The sequence below is a fragment of the Argopecten irradians genome, chromosome 9 (assembly GCF_041381155.1).
Source record: "Argopecten irradians isolate NY chromosome 9, Ai_NY, whole genome shotgun sequence".
Classification (NCBI taxonomy): domain Eukaryota; kingdom Metazoa; phylum Mollusca; class Bivalvia; order Pectinida; family Pectinidae; genus Argopecten; species Argopecten irradians.
The window spans coordinates 36,219,191-36,231,175 of record NC_091142.1 but is presented as its reverse complement, the minus strand read 5'-3'; the positions used below and the strand labels follow the sequence as shown (position 1 = coordinate 36,231,175).

The window sequence follows — 11,985 nt, the reverse complement described above, 5'->3', positions numbered from 1 at the left end:
GACGCATATAGGCAAGCCTTGTTCAGGCACATCTATATTAACCTTGTATTAACTAGAAGGTGTTATCACTTCACAGCTCGCCCAACAATAAGAATCTCTCTCGCTGAAACCGCGGCTTTATATACTGCGGGGTAACGACATTAGCGCCCTCTATTTACAATAATCCTAGGCCCTTAAACGCTTCTGATGCGTCGAATGAAAATTCTGTAATAATTTATAATAGTTTTGAAATTGTACTTCCGTTTATTTCCTCTGTGTGCATATGCATGCATTTCATAAGTGCACTATCTGTTGAACAGTTAATAGTTAATGAGTCAGACAAAACAAGCATAATAAAAGCGATTTTTCCATATCCATTCGACTGGAGACTGGAGAATTTTTAAATGTAACTAATTTGTGAGCATATATCCTATAAACAACGTTGATTAACGTTTTTAATAATGCCAACCTCGTGATTAGGGAATAATAATTATTGAAGCGGCTAAGGTCGTTTTTTGGCAAATTCGTTCAAAGTTTGAAGAAAGCATGAAACTTTTCATATCGCTTCTTTAGGACATAAGGTTTCAGAAAAAAAATCGACCCCAAACATTCAGCTTGACCAAAACTTTATACGTCAACACCCATATTATTTGATGCCATCAACAGAAAGCTACCGAGAGATTCCGAATATAATGCATTAGTTATGTTATGTTCATCCGAACAAACCAGGAAGCAATATTAAAATTCCGAATATCATGAAGGAGGGATACGACGTTTTGTTACTATTTCGGTAAGTATATGATATTTAGATTGATATAGCAATATCAGAAATTCATTTATCAGATATAAAAAATGACATTTGATAAAGTTACGTGATTGTTATAAATATTTTTTTTAATTGTGTAATCATACACATCCAGTCAGCCCGTCTTTGCCCGGACACAATGCTGGCATCAAACCAAAAACCGTGGATTATTTTACTTTACACAACTGCTTATTGTAAATTTTATTTGGTGTTCGTTATTTTAAATGAAAAGTGTGTTTCTTTTTTAATGTATTTCCTTTTAATTCAGTTTATGAATCAATGTATGTTGTTGTCGTTCTTTGTTTATTTTTATATTGATTCTTAAACAATAATTATATATATGTACTTTTAACTGCTCCGCCATTTGTTTGTTAAACGTGAATATACACAGAACAAACACTCGATAAAAGTTTGCTGTTATCACAAGTATCAAACAACATATTTCTTACAATAAAAGCGATAGGATTGGTGTTGCATTATTTATATTCGTATTATTGATAAGTTCTGTAAATGTAGTATAAATATGTCATGTGTCATAATCGTTATGAATCTTAAATCATACCGCAGTATCATACTAAGATAAGTCTAATCGGCTACACATGTATAGATAAAACAATGAACTTTGTATTGAAACATAACAATGGTATTGTATGACACTACAATACAAGTCACGTAATTACACGGTTCTTACCGTACAGGTTTGACACACAGCCGTTTGGACAACAATCAGATAACATTGTTTGAAGCCATTGCTCGAGCATGTGCATATACAAGACCCAACAGTTAACGACCTAGATAAGTATCTACCACAGGTGGATCTGAACAATGACATGCTTCATTCATTAAATATATCTTTTGTTATTTATGAAATTAACGATTTTCAATGTAAACTTTTTATTGTAATTTATTTCCGATTTTACAAAGATAGTACGAAAGAATGTGGAAAAGTTCAAGAGCGATATGACAGACAAATGGATAACTGATCCATGATGGCACGTGTCTGTTATTGTAGGTGGGAGGTTTGACATGCGGCCAGACATAAGGTCGTGGGCGCGCAAACAGGCATAGGATAAGTAAAGAAGTCTCATGTAAGTGGATGTAGTGCAAGACAAAAACATTCTATAAAGTCTTTTTACGTGATTGAAATGCAATCTTGTACACCCCTAGAACGCATATTACAGCGATGCTAACGTAATTCAATGACGTTATTTAACAAAGTTGCGTTTTGGTTACTGTAAACCGACTTTGTTTCGCATGTAAGTTACATTTGTATTTTCGCGAATTTCGCAATCAAGGTAAATTTGCCAAAGTTTATCTCCACGAATTGATACATTCCACAATGCTTCCACAATTCAACTCAGCGGTATTTCCATAACATTTTAACTGAAAGGAAAATCGCGAAAATAAGTAACCGCGAAAGTTTTGTTAAACAATTTTTTTTAATTCAATTTCAATTTTATCAACAACACATTACAAATACAATACATGTACATTCAAACTTATAAACATGCAACCATATCCATTCGTATAGAATTTTACCACTAAATATTAGTATAGGGTTGGCTATTTTATATGCCTTTACTTACTCTCTCACACACATATATAAAGACAACACATACACAATGGGGGAGCTATATTAATTTGCAGACTCAGACTAGGTGGTTCACTGTTCACATGGTTAAAAAGTTAACAGTTTGAACATGGAGTTTATTTAGCAACACAAAAAGGTTTCATTTTATATAAGAATTCCGTGTAATTATGTACATGTATATATATGTATCAAATATAGATGCAAGTATATATATCCCAAGTTTTATTTTGATACAAGTTTATCCCAAGTTTCACTCGTCATAATGGTTGTAGGTTTAAACAAGTACTGTTTAATTAATAGTAAAATAAGGTTATCTACTATCAAATCAGCATCCGCGAAAGACAGTCGATTTACAGTAAAGCATAGGTTATAACTGACAAGAAACTAACATTAAAATACATGTCACAGGATTGTCAAACCAAGGTTGTCATAAAATAAACATCAAGGGTGTTGATTACACGGGTAGTGTTGTCGAATATGTTATCGAGCCCCAACAAAATGTTTACCTGACTATAACTGTGTTACAAGGGTCGTTTTCGTTTATTCGGAACAACCGGTTCGACCGTTTGTTAAAGTCATTATTTTGAGTACATATCCTGACAGACCTGCGGTTTTTTATACAGGCCTGTGAGGGCTTTGTCAAGGCTCGTCTGTAAACAATATAAAATCACCAGGTCCGTCTTTAATTAATAAACGAACAACTAGGTCCAACCAGTCAAACCGCATAATCGAAAACGGTCATGGTCATGTGTATGTTGTAAGAATTCCGTTTATACTGCAAAAGTTAAACAACAAAAACAGATCGTGTGGAATGATGTATTGATAATGAAATTGTATTAAAATATTCTGTTTATTTTGTGTTTCAGATCAAAAATTGTTAAGTTTTGAGATGAAACGAAAGAAATGGGCAGTAAGCCAAGCAGGTAATAAACTATTTTCTATACAGAATCATAAGTACATAATTATGTGTCAACCTCGTCGAATAATACTTTGTATGTTTTCCCAACGTATCATTTCATTAATACATAAACAATTGTAAATAACATAATACAATTAATGTATTCACGTATACACTTTCATACCTACATGTAAACTTGATATTAGTCAATCAATAAATTCATAGTGTCATACCAGTATTTAAATGTTTTTACAATCATGGATGTTTATTGTATATTTTCATAATATAGTTTACTCCCATTTACTGACCCATTCTCTCGCTCATTCATAAATGATTTTTATTTTGCGATCGGCACATAAAATACATTTCACGGCATTTATAATACACAACATCTAGCTATTACCAATAAAATTCCATGCACACACAAAATAGTATACGAAGAGGAAATTTTGGCGGTTTAATTGTATCCGTGTAATAAGTGTTAATAGCTAACAGCAAGCAATCTAATTAATATAGAAAAAGAACGAAAAGTACAGAACGAATAGTTCTAGTCATACCAATCTATCACCAAGTTATTGTCAGATTTCAGTATCAGCTTTCTATCTTATAAATATTACACCAATCATATTGCAGATTGGACGAGGTTTCACTTCCAAACATAGAAGATCGCAGAATGGACGAGTAAGTGAACACGATATTTACAATCAGATGTGAAATCAATTTAGTCTTTATAACGATATGTAATTAACATAAACATCACACTCATACAACGACTCGTTCAAATAAATATTGGGGAACATCGAACGATGACCATGGTTTTTTCAGCGTAATTCATATTGTAAACACTCATTTTTTAAATTTTTCAGAAAATGGTTTATCAAAATGTTCTTATTACGAAATGTTTTACGCTATTTATTTCTAGAACACATAAAATCATCATTAGATAATGATCCAAATGATGTAGAGTTATGGTAAGAATAGGATGAAGATAAGAGTTATAGTAATATAGGTTGTTTAAAGATCCCTTAAGAGTTACTTTCCCCTATACTAGACCTGAACAATGATGTTATTTCAAAGTCAAAATTTACATATAACATAAATGCTCATTTATCAAGGGATTATATTTTTACATTTCAGAGGCATAAGTTACAAAGACTTAATCTGTGTTAAAACTAAGCCATGGGACCCAGAAAAAAGAAACAAAGAATTCCCCTCAAAAGAGATTCAAAACGACAAAATCACAATCGAATCAACTGTAATAGGCGTGGATATATCCAGCCCAACTCTGACCGAGGCTGAATGTGCAAAAAGGGACATATATCCTATGCCCTATGTTACACTTGAAAGCAAAACCGAAAAAGAAAGTTTCATATTAAAAAATTCAGATGGTTTTATGGAAGTAATTTTTGAACCTAAAACCCCTACGCGCAACGCCATATATACCTTCCATGTGAGACAAAGAGGAAAAGAAACATGGACTCGTCATGAGGTGAAGATGAAGGTACATTGCATTATTATTGTTTTTTAATTATATGGTTAACATCGTTTAACCTAACGGAATCAATTCAAAAAAAAAAAAAAAAAAAAAAAAAAATCGTGAAATATTTATTCTTTCTTAGGTCGGACAGATGACTGTGGGCATTGAAACAGACCAGTTTGATATTGATGCCGTGTTTATAACGTCTGAGGTTGAAACTCAGACATTTGACGTTACGAAGGCAGGTGGTGTGATGGAGTTGGATCCGCAAAATGAAGACATGAAACTAGACTTCCCTCCTGGTGCGGTACGGAGTACCATGACAGTCACTGTCGAGGTAGATGGTTAACATTTTGAGCACTAATCAAAAAGCAATACTCCTGTAAAAAAGAAGTAATGAATTCATGGCTACGCATTTTATTGTTGTGTGACAATGGCCGTTACACTAACGTTAAACTAATAAAACCAAAACCAAAATTGTTGACTAAGAGTTATCGTAAAATAGTATAGAAAATTATTACAAATCTTTAAAAATGATCCGTTGGAACAATTATACTTTTGTTTTAAGGTTACCTCCCTTGATGAAGCAATTAAAAGTCGGAAGATAACTCAGTTACTTGGGAAGGATCATGGTATGCTTGGAATCTCCGACAAAGTGAACGTGACACATGAACACAACTTTCAAGTTCCTGTGCGCCTGACACTGCCTATACAGTCTCTCCAGCCTACTCCTGAAGGTGAACAGCCTACTGCACTTGTCCTGTATGTAGAGGACGGTGAGGTTAAGGAGTTGGAATCGGCGACAATAAAGGAGGTCGAACCAAACCTGTTTGAGGTTACAACGGATCACTTTTGTCCGTGAGTACTTCCGACTGTCATGAAATATAACTTTTGTCCGTGAGTAGTTCCGTCTGTTATGAAGTTTCACTTTTGTTCGTAAGTACTTCCGTCTGTTATAAAGTTTCACTTTTGTCCGTGAGTACTTCCGCCTGTTATGAAGTTTCACTTTTGTCCGTGAGTGCTTCTATCTGTCATGAAGTATCACTTTTGTTTGTTAGTACTTCCGACTGTTATGAAGTTTCACTTTTGTCCGTGAATACTTCCGTCTGTCATGAGTAACACTTGTACGTGAGTACTTCCGTCTGTTATGAAGTTTCACTTTTGTCCGTGAGTGCTTCTATCTGTCATGAAGTATCACTTTTGTTTGTTAGTACTTCCGTCTGTTATAAAGTTTCACTTTTGTCCGTGAATACTTCCGTCTGTCATGAGTATCACTTGTCCGTGAGTACTTCCGTCTGTTATGAAGTTTCACTTTTGTCCGTGAGTACTTCCGTCTGTTATGAAGTTTCACTTTTGTCCGTGAGTACTTCTATCTGTCATGAAGTATCACTTTTGTCCGTGAGTACTTCTGTCTGTCATGCAGTATCACTTTTGTCCGTGAGTACTTCTATCTGTCATGAAGTATCACTTTTGTCCGTGAGTACTTCCGTCTGTCATGAATTATCACTTTTGTCCGTGAGTACTTCCGTCTGTTATGAAGTTTCACTTTTGTCCGTGAGTGCTTCTATCGGTCATGAAATATCACTTTTGTTCGTAAGTACTTCCGTCTGTTATGAAGTTTCACTTTTGTCCGTGAGTTCTTCCGTCTGTCATGAAGTATAATTTTTGTTCGTGAGTACTTCCGTCTGTTATGAAGTTTCACTTTTGTCAGTGAGTACTTCCGTCTGTTAAGAAGTTTCACTTTTGTCCGTGAGTACTTCCGTCTGTCATTAGTATCACTTGTCCGTGAGTACTTCCGTCTGGTATGAAGTTTCACTTTTGTCCGTGAGTACTTCCGTCTGTTATGAAGTTTCACTTTTGTCCGTGAGTACTTCTATCTGTCATGAAGTATCACTTTTGTCCGTGAGTATTTCTATCTGTCATGAAGTATCACTTTTGTCCGTGAGTACTTCCGTCTGTCATGAAGTATCACTTTTGTCCGTGAGTACTTCTATCTGTCATGAAGTATCACTTTAGTCCGTGAGTACTTCCGTCTGTCATGAAGTATCACTTTTGTCCGTGAGTACTTCCGTCGGTTATGAAGTTTCACTTTTGTCCGTGAGTACTTCCGTCTGCCATGAAGTATCACTTTTGTCCGTAAATACTTCCGTCTGTTATGAAACTTCACTTTTGTCCGTGAGTACTTCCGTCTGTCATGAAGTATCACTTTTGTCCGTGAGTACTTCTATCTGTCATGAAACTTCACTTTTGTCCGTGAGTACTTCCGTCTGTCATGAAGTATCACTTTTGTCCATGAGTACTTCTATCTGTCATGAAGTAACACTTTTGTCCTTGAGTACTTCTATCTGTCATGAAATATCACCTTTTGTCCGTGAGTACTTCCGTCTGTCATGAAGTATCACTTTTGTCCTTGAGTACTGCTATCTGTCATGAAATATCACCTTTTGTCCGTGAGTACTTCCGTCTGTCATGAAGTATCACTTTTGTCCGTGAGTACTTTCGTCTGTCATGAAGTATCACTTTTGTCCTTGAGTACTGCTATCTGTCATGAAATATCACCTTTTGTCCTTGAGTACTTCTATCTGTCATGAAATATCATCTTTTGTCCGTGAGATCTGCTTCTGTCTGTTATGAAGTTTCACTTTTGTCCGTGAGTGCTTCTATCTGTCATGAAGTATCACTTTTGTCCGTGAGTGCTTCCGTCTGTCATGAAGTATCACTTTTGTCCATCAGTAGATCCGTCTGTTATAAAGTTTCAGTTGTGTCCGTGAGAACTTCCGTCTGTTATGAAGTTTCAGTTTTGTCGTGAGTACTTCCGTTTGTTATGAAGTTTCACTTTTATCCGTGAGTACTTTCGTCTGTCATGAAGTATCACTGTTGTGTGCGAGTTGTTACATTGTCGCTTTTCGCATTATCGCTACCATCCCAATGTGGTAGCTATTATAATCGGTCGCTTTGCCTGCCATGTTGTTGGGATTTCACATTGTTATAAATAGTCTGTTCACTTTGATTGGCTGGCCAAAACGATTTACGTGTGTTGATTGGTTACTTGTTGTTGAAGATTTCATGTGTGTAAAGGGTACCAGTTGGGAATTTATTGCAAACAGATTATCATTAGATGAACCCAGAGAGGTCCGAATGTTTTTCTGGTTGTCGGACATTATTCTCAGAAATCACACAAGACGGCGCTACACGTACTGAATTGAAACAATTTCAGGAGCGCGTTGAGGATCTATATAGAGCCTAACTAGTACTGTTAGCTCGATAATCATGACCTACTTGTAAAAACTTTCCGTAGCATGGGAAATGCTGAAACAAAGTTAGGCTTTACTTAGGGGATATATGTGGAACTGTATGCGCTAAAGTAAAGTACATTTTTAAACGAAATGTTATGCTTGTTTCTATGCGTATATCATGTATTTCACCAACTTGTCCAAGTACATGTACATGTATATCAGTACAGTGTATATTAGACGGAAAACTTGTTAGCATTAGGAAAAAGCCCACTACACCTTCTGAAAAACTTTATTAAAATAAACAAAACGTTAATTTTCATAGCTCAGGTCGTATTATGTTTCCCGACGTCGTGTTAGTTGACTACCTATTTCTGCGCCAGACAGCAAAACTTCAACTTCGTTAGTGTTGTAACCTCATCATTGGCCATCATTATCAATTTTATTATGTTATAATTGTTTTAAAGAGACTTTTTTATTTTTGTTTGTTTCGAAAAGGTAGCCTAGTGACCCTTTCATGAAAACCATGAAGTTTATTATCTTTTACATTGTATGTGAAAGCTTTTAAATTATCATTCTTCACAAATGAATTGTCATAAGAACAATGGCAGCTATCTGTGAACAGAACAATTCGTCAAGCTTTCCTATTATTGCTTACTGATAATTAATGCTGTATGGTAGCCTTCATAGCTTTTTGGGAAGCTAATACTTGTATACATTATAGCTCATCGCGTGACACACCATCGCTCTTCGGATAGCGCGTGTTGCTCTACGCCTGGCATGGTTTCGTACTGTCATTCTTCGCATGTCGAGGTTGCCAATAGGACAATACAACATGACAAATTGATATTGAAATATAAATATATAAATGGATTTTGATAATATCTTCAATGAACTTCTATTTATAGCCGCAATGGAAATTATAAATATCCATTCAGTCTTTTTTGGAACGCTGGTGGTTCGCTATGGGTGCAATGTGACGTCACGTAATAATTATTAGATCATTATACTTTTTCTTCAATGATCTATATGAAACCACTAGATTTGATTAATGATGCTGTAAAAATCATTCAAATAGACAGACAAACATTTATGATGCCTTGTAAGCATTAGTTACACCATCGACTTTATGCACTGTAAATGTCTTGTTTTTTATGCCTTACGGATGTTTAAATAGAAACATGCCTGCAGAAATCACTTTATAATTATTAATAATGCTGTAGAAGTATAATAGTATTTGTAGACCACAGCTCGGCTTCATGGCCTGGCTGTATGTACTCATTTCACTACACTGTGGATGTAAATATAATTATTTTTGGCAGTAATGCTAAAATCATTTTCATAATGTCCCGACATATTACCACAAGCCCCCCAATATACGAGTCACAAGAGGCAGTGGTGACCGAGTGGTTAAGATATCCCAATATATTACACCTGGTCCTCTATCTCTGAGTCACAGCGGGCCGTGATGGCCGAGTGATTAAGATGTCCCAACATATTACACCAAGCCCACCATCTCTGAGTCAAAAGGGGCCGTGGTGACGAGTGGTGAAGATGTCCTAACATACATCTAATACCACAAGTCCTCAATCTCTGGGTCACGAGGGGCTGCGGTGGCAGTGGTTTAAATGACCCGTCGTATTATCACAAGGTATTCACCTCTGGTTGCAAGTTCGAATCCATGTGGCGCCTATGGGCGCGATGATTCAAAATTCCAGACAAGAAAAAGTTCTTTCTTTGTGATTTCAATAGGATGAACAGCTATCGTTCCAAATCCGTATGCCATTGCGTCCTTGTCTATGTGAAGCTTTTGCTACAATGTTCTTCAGTTTATCTTTTACTTTATTTTACATTTCAGAGTGATTGTCACTAGACAACGACAACTCGTTCGTTCTGTGCAAATAAAATCGGTAGTCAAATTAGTTTATAACCTTGACGATCCACGATGTAACATCCTACTCTTTTCTAAAATCATAACAGAAGGAAAGCTATTATATCTCCGCTCGGAAATAGTGAGCCAAGATGAAAGAAAGGAAATGAGTAAAGAGCGTATGGAAGAACTGGGAATGAACTTAATTCAAATATGTACTTCACCAACCATAAGACTGAAAAATATGGACAGAGTAAGGGTTTCGCTGGCCTTAAATACGGCGATCCGCTTCCCTATGCACTCTCCTCGGGTAAGTCCGTTTATAATGTTTGACAGTAACAATAAGGATAACTCCCTGTCATTTTATGTAGAGAGACATCAAGCGTACGGGGTTGGTGAGTTCGCTACACTGGAGTACGACGTGGATAAAGGGAAATATCGCAGACCACTTCACAAAGCAACGTTCCATGTCTTGACAGAAATGAAGAAGCGAAAAAACCTAGGCTTGTCGATGTCGTCATCGCGAGAAACGTTATATAAAACATCAGGACTGCAATCCATCGTTTACAAACGGGAAGTATCCGGTCCTCAATCACCGTCGAGTTACGGAAGTGATACAAGTGGTATTCCTAAAAGTATTGGAGCTCATGGCAACATCTCTGTCGACATAGATGAGATAAAGAAAACTGCACAGCATGGCCATGAGGAACATGACAAACGAATTCCAAAATGCAAAGACCAGTCTATACAAGGAAAATATGCAGGTAATTTTGATTCTTGGTATCATTAGCGTTTATTTGGTCATGATAATTGTCCTCAGTAAAGGATATATATTTTGTGTGTCATTATAGTTCCATTGAAGTGTCTGAAACAAGACTAACCTCCTCATCATGTGAAACAAAACAAATTCAATGATTTGCAATACATGGCCTTTTTTATTTAATGTAGACATTTGTTACGAACACATAAAATTGATACACTATTATTTTGTTTTGTAGAAGTATTCTCAGAGAAAAGCATGGCCCTCCTGGCAAGGCAGATACCCGACCGTGAATACCACACTTTTGCAACATGTTTACATGTACCAATAGTAACTGCTGATCAACTAGCGGAAAATTTTCCTCATCCTCAAGACAAAAATCAGTTAAAGCTCAGACTGCTTCTATACTGGCTTGATAATGAAAGTACAAATCCGTTTATAAGACTTAAAGTACTAAAGGACGCGTTGATTGGGATTGAGCAAACAGCACTTGCAGAAAGGTTCGAAAAAGCATTCAACAAAAAGGATTCTTTTAAAATGCGAGAATGACTATAAATACAGCGAGTCTCTTTGTCATACCGTCATTCTTATGTCATTCTGATGTGTACTTCCTAATGAAAGGTCAGTTGCGCTGATGAGTCTCTTTGTCATACCGTCATTCTAATGTCATTCTGATGATATGAAGGCAAAATATCAATTTAATAAAACTTCTGAAACAGTTTGTTTCATTTGCCCATGCATTTGACTAGATTAACCGTAGGTCTTTATGGTAAAGCTGAGTAAATGTCGCACTGCATCTAATCGAGATAATACTTACAATATTTAGAACTTCACACATCATTTGTAATTTCTCATTATGAAGTTTTAGCATAATTTAGGAGGGTGAGTTCGGTTATGCTTAATGAATAGTCTTAATTTTTGACATTTATAGGTTTGTATGATTATATTTTGAATAAGTCTATCATCTCATGTTTTGCACCTTTTTACCATTTCCCTGATACCATATTTATTTCTCGAAGCGAACAGTTATTGGCAGTCCGTAACATTTGTTTCAATTTAAATTAATCCATCACCCCATAAAATCGATCAAAGTAAGATACAGTTCTTAATTGTGTCATTTGTTTAATTGTGATATTAAATGACCGTTATGACGTCATGATTAATGTATGGCGTCACATTTTCATAGACTATATATTATAAAAAACTCAACCTTATCACCTTTTATTATTCGCTGATAACAAGATAAACCAATTCATACATTCATCTGGAGTCAAAATTGCGATCAACAAACGTTATTTCGTGGATTGAATTTCACTTATTTTGCCAAAGGAATGGTCCAAAACACGTATAACAAAACAAGTTAATATCGCGG

General features: G+C 35.7%; 1 protein-coding gene across 3 annotated transcripts; it reads left to right on the top strand.

Annotated features, from left to right (window-relative positions):
• The first annotated feature begins 550 nt into the window (after positions 1-550).
• Positions 551-11,247, top strand: LOC138332197 (uncharacterized). Of its 3 annotated transcripts, none has more exons than XM_069280201.1 (9): positions 551-769; positions 1,797-1,872; positions 3,242-3,298; positions 3,907-3,954; positions 4,411-4,774; positions 4,893-5,087; positions 5,319-5,608; positions 9,842-10,617; positions 10,852-11,247. In XM_069280201.1, the coding sequence occupies exons 3-9, from the start codon at positions 3,279-3,281 to the stop codon at positions 11,160-11,162; spliced, it is 2,004 nt and encodes a 667-aa protein (XP_069136302.1). In that variant the 5' UTR covers positions 551-769; positions 1,797-1,872; positions 3,242-3,278; the 3' UTR covers positions 11,163-11,247. The 3 variants fall into 3 exon arrangements, with proteins under 3 accessions (XP_069136302.1, XP_069136301.1, XP_069136300.1); XM_069280200.1 differs by having other exon boundaries at positions 1,709-1,872; XM_069280199.1 differs by lacking the exon at positions 1,797-1,872.
• Positions 11,248-11,985: the final 738 nt, after the last annotated feature.